This window comes from Triticum dicoccoides, chromosome 1B, assembly GCF_002162155.2.
Source record: "Triticum dicoccoides isolate Atlit2015 ecotype Zavitan chromosome 1B, WEW_v2.0, whole genome shotgun sequence".
Taxonomy (NCBI): domain Eukaryota; kingdom Viridiplantae; phylum Streptophyta; class Magnoliopsida; order Poales; family Poaceae; genus Triticum; species Triticum dicoccoides.
Window position 1 is genome coordinate 661,701,190 of NC_041381.1, and position 14,726 is coordinate 661,715,915.

At 45.3% G+C, this 14,726-nt stretch overlaps 1 protein-coding gene and 1 long non-coding RNA gene across 3 annotated transcripts; one reads left to right on the forward strand and one right to left on the reverse strand.

Annotated features, from left to right (window-relative positions):
* Positions 1-573: 573 nt before the first annotated feature.
* Positions 574-5,090, reverse strand: LOC119349478 (putative ubiquitin-conjugating enzyme E2 38). Its single transcript, XM_037617517.1, has 8 exons — positions 4,946-5,090; positions 4,702-4,825; positions 3,139-3,267; positions 2,475-3,053; positions 2,342-2,405; positions 2,015-2,154; positions 1,606-1,917; positions 574-1,281 (listed from the first exon to the last, which is right to left on the reverse strand). Exons 1-8 carry the CDS (start codon positions 4,963-4,965, stop codon positions 964-966), a joined length of 1,686 nt encoding a protein of 561 aa, XP_037473414.1. The 5' UTR covers positions 4,966-5,090; the 3' UTR covers positions 574-963.
* A 6,142-nt stretch (positions 5,091-11,232) lies between these two features.
* LOC119311602 lies at positions 11,233-13,321 on the forward strand. 2 transcript variants are annotated; one of them, XR_005151116.1, is made up of 3 exons: positions 11,233-11,559; positions 11,653-11,864; positions 13,063-13,321. It is a non-coding gene; the product is annotated as an uncharacterized LOC119311602 (long non-coding RNA). The 2 variants fall into 2 exon arrangements; XR_005151115.1 differs by having other exon boundaries at positions 11,685-11,864.
* Positions 13,322-14,726: the final 1,405 nt, after the last annotated feature.

The following is a 14,726-nucleotide window of genomic DNA, read 5'->3' on the forward strand; positions in this document are numbered from 1 at the left end:
TTTTTAATTGGATTTTCAGCTTTTTTTTATTGTTTTTTAATTTTCTGCTTGCACTGGAGTATATGGCATGAAATGTGCGGTTATTTGGTAGCACTAATGGCTTTGTTGCACAACCGGCAAATCTGTGAATGCTCCCTCTAATGGCCGTCCTTCCTTCTTCTTTAAAAAAAAAAATCTTCTTTTGTAGTCAAAGAGAAGTGCTCAAGTAATTTGGATCCGTCGATGATACCGAGGCTCCTATTTGAGCAACTTTTTTTTTTTGGTCAGTGAAGGAATTTGCTCAAATAGTTGCTTACCTTTACCCAAGTAGTCAGCTGCCGTAAAAAGAGGGTTCGATTTCTTCTCTTGAGTTATCGTCGCGTGGGAACAAATAATAATAACTCGTGTATGGACGAGGCTGGGTCTGCTTGAGAAGTGATGCCAGCCAGCACTCGAGTCCAACAAAGAGCAGCAGTAAAGCCAAAGTGGTCTAACAGGAGCGCACACCACACAGGACAAGAATTCAGAGTTGACACGGGGGAAATTCAAGCCCTCAGAAACATCGAAAACAGCCAGCAACCGAATATCAAGACAGATTCAACAATCACGGAATGGACATGCCAGAGCTGAGCCCCCAAAGGAGGAGCGAGGGGCATGCTGACAAACTCCATCAGATATATATTAAGCCTAGGACGGTGACATCAATCATAAGAGTCTCTCTCACAGGTGATGACGGTGCTGACGATGATACTTGTCCCTCAACATACGGACGGACGGACGGACGGATTATGTTCACCGGAAGAGCTAGGCCGGAGGGGCATATGTACATAAAACTACTTACACAAAAACAAACAATCAGGTTTCCCCTCTCGCTCGGGCAGGGCAGGAGGAGTTATACCTAGGCAAGCCTAGAATCGCATCGCCTCCATGGCCAAAATTATTGCTACCATTTTGGCTCGGCTCGGCTCGGCTGGCGACCACCGCTTATAGCCTCAGCGTGGTGTCCGCCGGCGGCCCTCTAGAGGTGGTGCTGGAGGCGGATGCGGCCGACTTCTTCGCCTTCTCCGACAGGAACTTGCTGCAGTCCGCTCCCTTCACCGTGAACTCCATCAGCAGCTCCTCAAACAGCCTCTTGAGCGAGGTCTTGAACTTGAGCGAGCAGCTCTTGTCCCCCTCGTCCACGTCCTGCACCCCGTTCCCGGCCAGGCACCCGACCTGGGCGCCGTCCAGGTAGGCCTTGCAGGCCACCAGGACGTTGCGCCCGTGCTTGCGGAAATGGCCGGCCACGAAATCCTCAAAATGCTGCGCAAAAGATGCACCCCACATTAGAGTTGCAGGACTCGAGGCGGTATATCTATGAACAGATACACATAAGAGGTTTCAGCATAACAGGTTTTCATAAATAAGATGACAGGGTTGCGGGATTCTAAGGTGGTACATGAACATGACAGCAGCTTCAACATAAAAAGTACTATTGATAAACAAGATACTAGATGTCAACGGATCTATCAGAATACATTCTGGTTATCAACTAGACAGGGTTGCATTGGCTCCCCAAAAGCAGTACTGTTATGAAAGTAGTTGCTTCTTTTGCGGCAACAAGGATAAGCACAGGCACATCCATACCTTTGGTGGATTTCGAAGAGAATACAACATCGTCCTGCAGGACAGCAGGAAGGTGTCTTCATTGTAAGTTAGGGATCTCTTCTCCCCGCCAGGTGTGTTAGCTGAATTAGCATACCCAGGCTCATTGAAATAAGGTTTGGCGTTCAAAACCAGAGCCTGAATGGAGACAAGGACCTGCAGCATGGTTGAATTGGATGGATTCCATTTCTCACATCCACTACCAGCCCAGGTGTTTAACAGGCTAAGGCACACCTTCCCACAATTATACAGGTTTGGATTAAGCCGCAGCCCACCAGAGCGGTAGTTAACAAGCTGCAAAGAGTTTAACTCATTACTATAAAATGTAACCAAGGGCAAACTAATAAAAGAAAAACAGTCATTAATGGAGATAAAGTCCATAAAGTCTTACTGGAGGTATGTTTGGATATTGAGGAGGGAAGTAAATGTCGAAGAAAAAGAGCCCATCATGGTAAGGAGTGCCTGCTGGACCCATAATGACAGCTCTAAGAAGGTCCATTCTATCCTCGTATGCCCTCACGAATATGGTATCTATTAAATTGGGAGAAAAGCAAAAACATAATCATAAAATGCCCTTTACAGTGTATCCCGACAAAAAATGTGCATTTCATCACAAGGAAATATTTGAGCTAATGACAGCAAGATACTGATTGGGAAAATTAGTACCAAGAAGAAGTTTATTATAGAAAAAAGGTCACAAGAAGCAAGAGCTGGCTACCTGGCAAGTCTTTCTCTAAGACTTTCCACTCATGCTGAATGCGCTTCGCCCAGTCTTTTGATGGCTGTTAATAGGACAAGTTAGTACCAATATAAGATGGCAAAGGATGAAGAGGGCATGTCATAACCATTACCTTCTTCACTACCAGAGCTCTCCTTAACTCTGGTTTCACATAGTAATGATCACTATGGCCATCAACAGTATCAAATTGCTTAAATGTGTTGTATCTTTCATCAACTTTATCGTCCAAGATTGGGATGGGTTTGGAATTACTCGACATCTCAGCGGCAGTCTTCTGCAGCCATGGTAAAGGAGCCTCCACTCCAGGCGGGATATCCAAGCCATCCAACTGGGCAGATAAATTATAGTTATATTCATTCTCATAAAGTGTATCATCAAACTCATAGTTTTCATAGTCATCTTCCTCATAAGCAAAGTCTTCATCTTCCTCGAATGCGTCGAAAGGGTAGTCATCATAATCATGGTAAACTGCGGTTTCCATATATTTTTTAGCAAAAGCATCCTTCATGGCAGTACTGCTTGAAAAATAGGTGTTTGGTCCAGAGGTAACTTTTTTGACATCACCCATAATGGTAGTACTGTTTGAAGCATAGGTGCTCGGTCCGGCGCTAACTTTCTTAAAACCACCCATAATGGCAGTACTGTTTGAAGCATAGGTGCTTGGTCCGGCAGTGTCACCAGCCACACTAGTCTGAAATTGTTCACAAAGAAAGCATCAATCAGAGAGGAGAAGGCAAACAAATAATATGGAAAGGTAAAGACATGAGAGGGTTTACCTTCACATGCTTTGGCCAAACAAGAGGACATCCAACTGAATGTTTATTCTTTTCAACTGGTGCTTTCTCACCAATAATCACAACACCATCAGGATCATCATCAATTTCAATTATTTCGCGAGAAACAACCTATTAATTCCCATTGCAGAAAAACAGTATTAATCCCATGTCGGCAAATTTTAAACACGCCATTATAACCCAATAGAATTTTGTTGGAAAATTGTTATATGGAAAGTCACAAACATAGTTGATCCTATATATGGAAACAATGGGCTAGCTAGGTTTATATAATACACATAATAAATACAGAAGAAGAACAATGGCAGATGTCATGCAACTATGAACCAGCCAGAATTGTTTATGCAATTATAGTTAAGAATGTTGGAAAAAACGCTATGCGTAAGCAAGGTGGTTGGCCTTCGCCTAGTGCCTAGGCGGCGCCTAAGCACCCGAGGCATATAGACATTAATTTAGAGCATGAACATGGGTAAACTACCAACTACCCTCCATTTAAATATGGCATATTGGCCCATTTGGCCCGTCACTATGACATGGAATGAATTCTCACTCATATGGAGAACTTTTTGCTTGCCCCACCTAGACTTGTGCTTATGCCCTATGCGAGGCGTTTTGCCATCGCCTAGCACCTAAGCACAACCTAGGCGTCGCCTTTTCCAACAGAGATAAGATTCTGTCATCAATAACACCATTTCATGCAACATGGTAGAAACACATAAGGTGCTCACAAGCTGTAAGGTTACCAAGTCAAATGCCCTGAAAGAGTAGTATGTCAAAGCAATAGCATTTCATAAGAATTACAACAATATGATTGTATGAGTATGACAGAGCAAGGTCATAGTGGTATTATTTAGTGTCAAGACCAATGGAACAGGATACAAAGGTCAACAACAGAAGATGCGCAAAGTGCGAACATGATCCAAATAGCTAACAACTATTTACACAAAGAGAGAACGAAGGGAGACAATCCTGTAGCTGTGAAGTGCACCTCAGGTGTGCACAAAGAGATCAAAGAATTAAGAAGCACTTGGGATAATTAACAGTGAATGATGTTCCAGCCTACAACACCCTACATTTCATTCGAACACGAGTTCCTGACATACCATCAGAGAACCGACTCAATCCCGACCTAAACTGCTTGACAACCATAACTAAAGAGATCAAAACAGAGAGCAATTCTAGAGTCACCCCAGGGGTCCTGCCTGGTGTATCAGCTAAACAAGACAATCAACGGTGAAAAATTGCCAGTTTCACCAGTCAATTTAACCACAATTCCCCATTCAGACAGCAAATGGGACCTTGCTAGCACATGACCCAACACGCAAACAATTAAAAATGCATACATGATATTATCAAAACACAAACAAGATAAAGAAGATGAGCAAACGTAAGGAGCCACCGCACCATCTATTTCAGAACGCAAGGACATATCATCGGCACACAGATCAGATGCGCAGCCTGGGATCCGAACCGTAATTCAGCACCTAAACGGCCGAAATTCAGGATCGTCTAACCAACCAACTAGATGGTGCGACGATGTTATACCTGGCTCCGTTTCCTCTTCTGGTGGCCGGGGTTCCACCCGCCGGCGGCGGCGGCGGCCGCCGGCGACACCTCGACGACGTCGGGGTCGTCGAACGAGGAGCTCCCCGCGCACAGGTAACTCCTCCTGCGGACCAAACCCGAAATCAGCCTTAGCCGCGGCGAGACGAGGCGGTAGGGGAGGGGGAGGGGGGCGCCCCGACCAGATCGGCGGCGGGGCGCGGGGAGGGAGAGGGGGGGAACTCACTTGGAAGGGCGGGTCGCCATCGGCGCCGCAGCCAATGCGATCGCCCGCCGATCGCCGGAGCGCGGCGGCTAGGGTTCCGGCGAGGCCGGCGCGGGGAGGGGGGTTTGGGTGCGGAGGGGAGGGCGCTGCGGTTGGCCGCCGAGTAGGGGGGGCTCAGACTGGGGAGAAACCTATTTTTATATTACGGAAAATGTGTTTTTGGGCCGTTTGGAAATGGGATTTCGGGGGAAAGGGCCCCCTGGGGAGTGGGCCCACCGGCGAGCTGGCACGGAGGCTGTGCCGTGGGCGCCGCTGGTCTCTGGGTCAACTGGTCAACATATTTAATTGTAAAGCTAAAATAACATATTTAATTGTATAAAATGTCACGTTCCTATAGAAAGTAGAGTAGAAAAGAGAACCGGAAAGGTCGCACTCCTAGCTGGCCACTGTATCTTGAGCTAAGCATGGGGGGCAAGATAGATATATATATATATGTACTTATTATCAGATAAAAAAGATGGACATGTCTATCTATTTTTCTGAGAAAAAAGGCTTCCTCCGATTTAATACTGGTGAATGTGTACGCTCGTTTATTTTAGGGAGTAAATTAATTTCACGTTGATATTAGGCAGGGTATCAATTACTATCATGTTAATCATGTGATTAGCATGGAGTTTATATTTAGCATGATATTATTTGCCTGCTAAATATTTTGAGCAATCATCATTGGAGCAATCTTGGCCATTGGATTGGCAAGATTTGATGGTCTGGATTAATTAAATCGGATCCTTTGGATCTTCGTATATCTGATTAAATCTTATCTGACTGACATTCCCCAAGGACGTTTTGCCAATGAATCCCTTCCCTCGTACCACAAAATACTACCCGATGGATGTAGTTTTCGCAAAAAATTACCCCTGATTCACTTGAGTGTGTTCTCGGCCTCCAAAGTCTAAGGGTCTGTTTGGATCGATGCCTGCAGCAGCCAAGCCAAAAAATTGGTAGTTGACCAGAGGGCGGGCACTTGTTTGGTTCGGGGCCAATAATTTGGCTGCCCAGGCTGCATTAGCTTCAGCAGTTCATCCACCATTGAATTGGCGAGTTGTTGGCGGCTGAAACCTGCGCCTATTTTTTGGCTAGCCCGTGATTTGGTAGGGCGTGCAGGGGCAGCATCCAAACAGGCCCTAAGCCCTTTCTTCAGGGTTTTACATCGGGGGCACCATATTGCGTGGGCTGCCTCACGCGTATGATACATACAGGACTCATGCCTTTTGTGCGCACCATGAGGCCATCTTACATGTACGCAAGCTCTTGTGACGCCCTTGTGGAGCGATTCTGTTGGCCACGCTTCCGTTCTTTCAGCAGTGGCTCGGGGGCGCCTTCTTCCTCTGTTCCAAGAGCAGGAAGCCATCGAGCAAATACGAAATGGTTTCCAATGTCATCTCTTAGCAAGTTCCTACGACATTATTCATGGCCACATAAGTGATTTAGAGGAGGGTTTTACATACAGACTGAGAGAAGATAGTTCTTTTCCTGTTTCCTGATGGATGAATATCTACCTTACATTTGTGGCATATTTGGGGTGAAAACTTATACATACATATGCATGTATACGGCTGAAGGAAATAAGATTAGGCAAGGTTCGCAGTTCCTTTTCCTATTGCCATCGTTCGGTTTATGGTTTACACTCCTTGTTATTCTGGTATTTAGGACCTGTTCCGCTCCATAACTACGGCTTCCGGATCGAAGGGAGCGGCAGCACAATTTCAGGGAGTGGCGCAAATCGAGCTCCTCGTTTCCTCTACGACGCAGAGTGGAGTTTTGAGATTGGAGAGGTTCCGAGCTAGCGCGGGTGGATTTTCTATCTGCGAATTTATTGGAATTAATGTGCATCTGTTCTTTCTGTGAGCTTTGTGTTTTCATGCGTTTGCTCTGTGTAGTGTATGCATTTGAGACCTGTCTGTCTATCTACTGTTTTTCCTACACATACATAGTTTCTTGACTAGTTGGTCCATCTGAGGTGCCTATTCAGCTCTGCACATGCATTGGTTTGGATATTGTCATTGCGACAGTTTTAAATAGTCCAACACAAACCACACACCCCGCAATTTAATTAGTTCAAACAAAAACAAATTCGTGATAATTGTTGGTGGTGGTATATTTAGAGCCACAAACACAACCCTCCATAAAAATGTGCAAATGGGATGATAAAAGCAAATGCATAGTAGTTACATATTGATCACAAAACCTGCATTATATTACGAGCATTCTAACTTTCGTTTGCCGAATTTATTAAGGCCACCCCTTGACGAGATACCAAATAAAGATATTGATTTTCAAAGGGAAGTTGAGCCTTCAAATGAATTCATGTGAGTTATATTTAATACTCACCAAGTCGGTATATATAGGGTTGAACAGAAAAATAAAATAGAAGAGTGAAGATTCCATTGCCATGCAGGGCCTGGCGAACGTTCGCCAGGTATGCGCATCATTTTATATTGGCATGCATATACACAAATATCAGAACTGGGGAGCATGTTGTGATAAAGATGCACTCCTTTGGACAAGAATCGTTCCCATTGCTGCAGCTCTTAGATCATATCCACTATTTAGCAATCCAAAACCGCGATTGGTGAGGCTGAAAGTTGGCTTTGGTATCATCACGAGTTGTGTGGTAATGTATTCGAAAAAAAATGTTGTGTGCAAAATCGTGTTTTTCCCAAGTATGAAATAAGTTGGGCATGTAGAATGGGGTGTCAAGGAAATATCCGTACAAAGTCAAAGGCTTGAAATGTAATATTATGGACGTGGGTTTCAGGAAGGACCGTTCTAAGGATTCGAAGGGCTCTTTTTGATTTATAGGAGTTTTATAAGAATGTTAGAAGATATAGAAGTCCTAAGAGTTTTGTCTTCACACTCTAATCGTTCAGTGCAGTTTTTTTGTTGTGCCAAACACTCTTTGATACAAATTCATATAGTTATCTAGTTATGTATGCTTGAAAAGGACGTGACATTAGGATTCCATGTGTTTTTTCTTTGTGTGTCGAGGGGTTAATGTCTCCTCCTCAGACTGTAAGATTCTGATAACTGCTCACTTTGCTAGTTTGGACTTGGAAGCAACACAACATGTTCACTGGAAAAATAGAAGCTTGAGGGAGAAGACCCTCTTTTCTTTGAAACTCTGGGCGTTGCTTCATACGCGATGTACATAGGCCAAATGGAAGACTCAATATGGAGAATGGACTTGGAAAAGCACCATGGCCCTCATCTCAATGACGTTATCATGTGCCTTCATTGTTGTGCAACTGTTCCATGTCAAGAAGGTCCCTGAAGCGCTTCTGGCCATGCCGATCATTATGCTTGTCATGCTCGCTCTGGGTTACATGACCCCTCTCGTGCTCAACTTTGAGACTCTCTTCAAGAACATTAACAAACAACCAGTTCTGTTCTCGGGTGGTGGTTGGCTTGAGGTGAATGAGGTCAGGATGTGAATCATCACAACGGTGACGTTTCTGCTGCAGTTGCGCCTTCTCGGTTTTGCATGGTCTGCATGGTCTTCTTTGGATGGAAGCAAACATGAGGCATGGGCTACAAAGAGGAAAGTGCTCTTGATATGCTTGCCTTGTACATCATAGGTGGAGTCATAACTTTGGTCGCCCACATGAGGACCAACCACAGTAGTAGAAGGATGCTGAGGCAAGTTGCCCGTTTAATGCCGCTACGATATACATTCTGGGAGGACATTGTCCCTTATGGAGGCTTAATGCTCGACAGGCTCTTGCTCCCCCGGTCATCTTGAATGTGTTCTTGGCCTCCAAAGGCAGAGCCCTTTCTCCAATTTTTACATCGGGAGCACCATGTCGTGTGCGCTGCCTCACGCATACGACACATACAAGACTCGTCACTTTGTGCGCAGCACGAGGCCATCTTACATGTACACAAGCTCTCATGACGACCTCTTCAGCATAGCATGGGATATCTTCATACCTTGTGGGGCGATTATGCTGGCCATGCTTCTGTTCTTTCATTAGTGGCTCGGGGGCGCCTTCTTCCTCTGCTCCAAGAGCAGGAATCCATCGAGCGTGTTAGAATACAATGTACGTATATACGGTTGTATATATAAAACCGTATATACCCGTTAAGTCGCGTGCGTGGGGATCTTGTAATCTGGTAGTTAGGTTTGTGCTTCGATCCTTATCTTGTAGATTAGCTAACTTGAGGATCAAGCCTAACCTAACTACCGAATCCTGTAAACCCTAGCCTATGGCTATATATAACACGTAACGTGTCCCTGCTAGGCATACGCTTCAAGCCATCTTTCATGGTATTCAGAGCCTATCTCCTCTAAGCACATCTCTCGTAGCCATGGCCTCCTCAAGCTCCGTTGTCGCCGCGCCTGCCCTCATCCCCATAGCCGACCGACTCCATCACTCCAACTTTCTGGTATGGCACGTGCAAGCCATGACGGCTATCCGTGGGGCGCAGCTCGTCTCCTACCTTGATCTGGAGAGGGAGCAGCCGGAGCAGAAGCTCCACGACAAGCACGACAAGCCCACGGACGTGCCCAACCATGCATACGACATCGACAAGGCTCGAGATTCTCAGGTGCTGAGCTTCATCTTCAACTCCATCTCAGCCCCTGTTATGGTTCAGGTTGCACACTGCGACACGGCGGCCGAAGCATGGGCCGCCATCAGGGAGATCTTTATCTCCCAAACTCAAGCACACAGTCGTCAACACCAGAATTGCCCTCTCCACCACCAAGAAGGGCAACTCGACGAGGGCCGAGTACATCGGGCGCATGAAGGCGCTCGGTGATGAGATGGCATCGGTGGGCAAGCCGCTCACAGACAACGACATGGTGTCCTACATCCTGTGATCAGGGTGCGAATCATCACAATGGCGACGTTTTCTGTTGCAGTTGCGCCTTCTTCAGTTTTGCATGGTCTTCTGTGGATGGAAGCAAACATGAGGCATGGTCTACAGAGATGAAAGTGCTATGGATATGCTTGCCTTGTACATCATAGGTGGAGTAATAACTTTGGTCGTCCACATGAGGACCAACCACAGTAGTAGAAGGATGCTGAGGCAAGTTGCCCGTTTAATGCCGCTACAACTTACATTCTGGGAGGACATTGTCCCTTATGGGGGCTTAATGCTCGACAGGCTCTTGCTCCCCCAGGTCATCTTGAATGCGTTCTCGGCCTCCAGAGGCAGAGCCCTTTCTTCAATTTTTACACCGGGAGCACCATGCTGCGTGCGCTGCCTCACGCATACGACGCATACAAGACTCATCACTTTGTGCGCAGCATGAGGCCATCTTACATGTACGCAAGCTCTCATGACGACCTATTCAGCATTGCGTGGGACATCTTCATACCTTGTGGGGCGATTATGCTGGCCATGCTTTTGTTCTTTCGTAGTGGCTTGGGGGCGCCTTCTTCCTCTGCTCCACGAGCAGGAAGCCATCGAGCGAATACGAAATGGCTTCCACTGTCAGCTATTAGCAAGTTCCTACAACTTTGTCGTGCGATAGTTAAATGACTGTAGAGGAGGGGTTTACATATAGATTGAGGCATATATTTTTTTCTGTTTCCTTGTGGATGAATATCTACCTTACATTTGTGGCCTGTTTGCGGTGAAAACTTACATACATGCATGTATTCGACAGAAGGAAACCAGATCGGGCAAAGGTTCACAGTTCCTTTTCCTATTGTCGTAATTCGGCTTATGGTTTACCCTCCTTGTTATTCAGGTTTTCCGTCAGGGCTAGCTAGCCCAGACGGATTTTCTTACTACAAATTTGTCAGAATTAATCTGCATCTGTTCTTCCCGTGAGCTCTGCATTTTCGTGTGTTTTTGTTATGTAGTGTATGCATCTGAGACATGTCTGTTTGTCTACTGTTTTTCCTACCCATCCATAGTTTCTTGACTAGCTGGTCCATCTGAGATGCCTATTCAACTCTCCACATGCAGTGATTTGGATAATGCCATTACGATGGTTTTAAATAGTCCAACACAAACCACATAATCCCCCAATTTAATCAGTTCAAACAAATTCGAGATGCTTGTTGGTGGTGGTATCTATAATACTTAAATAGTTCATCCCCACTACATGATTTCTCTTGACATGCGGCCCATCCACATCAGCAATCGCCATGTTATAAAAAAAATTTAAAAAAAAAATCCCACGATGCAATTATCCTTTCTTCCGTGCGTTGTCGTCCCTAGTCGCCGAAGGGATTGCTCTTTCGCCTTCCGTAACTGAAGAACGAGTCTAGCGTTTCTCACCATGGTTTTACTCCTGATCATGAACCATAAAGATCCACCACCAGGCACCAGGCGCATCTCCACTCTCTCTCTCTTTCTCTATCCCTCCATCTCCCAGCGACCTTATCTGCTGACGCCGTTGGCTGATTCGCAGCACAACACGCCTTGACCCTCTCCTCCTTCTACCCCGCCTCTTTGTGCCTTGCGGCGGGGCACATGGATGCCAACGATCTACCGTTGCGGAGCGGATCCTAAGCACGCCGCCGTGCCCTGCCTGGAGAAGTGGCTGGCCATGCCGCCATCTTCTCTCCATCGATTGTGTTGAATGTGTGGGAGGAGCTCGGGCTCCAAATCTGAGGAGTCAGGTTTGAAATTTTCGATTTCTGCATCCTATTTCCTTTCAATTAGTCTAGCGGTGGGTGTCTATGCTGATTCATTTGGTGATAATCACCCAACAGTGGATTGATTGCCACCGCTCGACTTGCAACAGACGCATCTCTAACCTCCAGAACTGGTGACGTAGAAGAATCCCTCCTCAGCAGCAGCGAGCTGGACGAAGTAGTCAGAGCTTGACTGGCCGGTCTGTTCGGATAAAGTGGGAAGGCGTAGTGGCGGACCACGGCCGGAGTCCCAATTTTTAAGACACCTTTGCCTCTTCCTCAGGCTGTAGGTACACACTTTTGTCTCGCCTGCAGCGACAAGTTTATATATCAGTTCATGTCTATTATATCTTATATCAGTCTTCCGGAAAATAGAACACTAAAGTACTATCTCACTATATATGTTTTCAGAGCATGGGAGTATAGTTTGTTCATCTCATTGTATAATTACTATTATTTTCAGCACATGGACTATTGTTTGTCCTGTTCATTGCTTCTGCACACCTCCGGATGTTTGTGCATGCCTCGATGTGGATTTAACTAATCAACCCATCAACCTTTCGAGACTTGGATAGTTGTTATTTTGCAGAGCTGGCTTTCCTGTGTATATCTTACCAAAGTGATAACCTGGAAAACTCTGCCTGCTGGCTGACAATAAAAAGATCTGTTAAAGCATGTTCTCGCCATTTCTTTTATTGGTATCTTGAATTGATAGAAAAATGTTTCAGCTAATGTACTCTCTATTTCTGATATTGAATAGTTATAAAGGAATCCGGTCTCATTTCTCTGCATGCTTATTCATACAAGCTTAGCATATTTGGACGGCAACTGTTTTACCTGCAACAATACCCGCAGGGCATCAGCTCACCAATGTTCTTTTATATTTTTTGATGGATTTTGTTTCAAAGTTCGTACTGTACTGTAGCTTTCTTATCAGGAACTAATTGTGGTTTTATTTACAACTAACACTTTTTATACAGCTCTGACATCTCCTTTGTTTGGTGTGGATTATCATCCTGTTCTTTTATGATGTTACACATTATACTATTTGAACCATGTTGCCTTTGGTTAGATTGGTCCAGTTTTCATAGCTAGACTTTAGAGCCAGGTAACGAAGGACTTTCAGCTTCACTTGAAACCCAACACCGATGATATAGTGCCTGTTTGGTTGGTGGATACAAATTGCATTGTCTTTTAGATCTATCCCTTTGGGTCACCAGCTGAGATGAACTATTTGCCATGACTCACATTCTTTAAATTTTTAACCAGCTGAGCTAACATCACGTTTATTTGGCACATGGATGTATGAGTGCCAATATTCCATTATCCAGATGTAACATTGACGACGAATGAATTAAGCCGCTTCATTTGAAATATCAAACATGAACACAACAGTTCTGGTTACATTTTTTCCACTGTTGGTCAACCCCTTTTTATTTACCACCCATCATTGTATCATTTTCATTTATACAGAATCTGCCTTTGCAGGCGTTCATTCCATACATGCATGTTTTCTTCTTGGCTGCCTTGGGCTCGAGCTGCCGCAAGTACGACTGACATGCACGGTATCGCTTCAACAACCGCCCTCAAGTCCAGGTTATGACTATTGACCTCCTTTGCCTCCCATGGACCCCCCTCCCCTCCCTCCTTTTTAGTATTTCACTTTCTTAGGTGATGTAACTATTGACCTCTGGAGAATAATGCCGCTACTGTATTTGGCTGATCTGAGTCCAATGGAATTTATGAATGTGCACATGTTCATTTACCATTTTAGTCATGTATCATTCTTAAATATTTTGGTCAAATCACAATCATTGTTTTGTTGATCCTTTTAAGAGCCAATATGAGGAATAAAACACCAATTTTATGCAATATTTTCCGCAGCAACGCGCGGGGAATCATCTAGTATTAAGAGTCACAAACACAGCCCTCCATAAAAGCGTGCAAATGGTAAGGTAAAACCAAATGCATAGTACTTACGTCTTGATCGCAAAACTTGCATTATATTACAAGCATTCTATTTTTGGCTTCCCCAGATTGTTAAAGCCACCCCTTGACGAGATACCGAATAAAGGTATTATTTTTTTTAAAGGGAAGGTTGAGCTTTCAAATAAATTCATGCAGAAGTTTTATTTAACATTCACTAAGTCGGTATATATAGGTTTTAACAGGAAAAACAGAAGAATGAAGATTCCATCGAGACTTGGTTAGGTCCTTGCTTCTACGGTATATCAGCAAGACAATACACTAGGTGGATCCAGTCAGTCCACTTATCACCAATCAGTGACAGACGGAGAAATAGCTGATGCAGAAAGTTGCATTGTAGCTCGAGCTCTGTGGTACCTGCTATCATGACCGTCCATTTGCGCGTCGTAATCTGTGCAGCTAAGAGAACCACGAGCTGGCATCTGACTACTCCAGAGTCATTAGCAGGAGTTGACCAGCCCCCTCTTTTGGCAGCTTCTCTCACAATTTACCTTTCCCATGCATCCCACGTGAAGAGCTCTGCCCCACACAACACATGCAGATGCTTCATTCAAGATTCCAAATGCATGATGTGTGAGTAGTAGAGAGAGGAATAATAAGAAAATGGAAGAGAGAACAGAGAATAAAGTGGGAGGAGAGAAAACGCCCAATCTCTGGCGTGTAGCAGTGGAGAGAGAGAATGAGACGTGTGAGAGCTGAGAGAGAAAACGTGGCTGTGAGGGAGAAATCAAAGGAGAAACAGTGCCAAAGAGAGAGGACGTGAGGTGACAGGAGGTGGACACTGCTGCTAGAGTAAGCATGCATAGGTTTTTTGTCCGTATATTCTAAATCACATTGCAGCAGCAGGCATGGTTCACATCTCCAGAAAAGAGAATCTGATGTGAACGGTACAGATAACAGGTACCACTAGTAGAAAATGGGGCAATGGCCCAGGCCAGTTCAGCCCATTAGTCCCGGTTCAATCCAGAACCGGGACCAATTGAGCTATTTGCCCCGGTTCGTGAGCCCAGGGGGCCGGCCGGGCCACGTGGGCCATTGGTCCCGGTTCGTCCGGACCTTTTGGTCCCGGTTGGTGGGACGAACCGGGACCGGACCAAAAAGTCCGGACGAACCGGGACCAATGGGCCTGGCTCCTGGCCCACCACTATTGGTCCCGGTTCATGCCA

Bases quoted from the DNA above. Each gene is read 5' to 3' on its own strand.
- LOC119349478 (XM_037617517.1), bottom strand. From the start codon at position 4,965: ATGGCGACCCGCCCTTCCAA. The intron at 3,268-4,701 runs GTATAACATCGT...GGGAATTAATAG, and splicing joins AGAAGAGGAAACGGAGCCAG to GTTGTTTCTCGCGAAATAAT. The intron at 1,918-2,014 runs GTAAGACTTTAT...AACTCTTTGCAG, and splicing joins AATATCCAAACATACCTCCA to CTTGTTAACTACCGCTCTGG.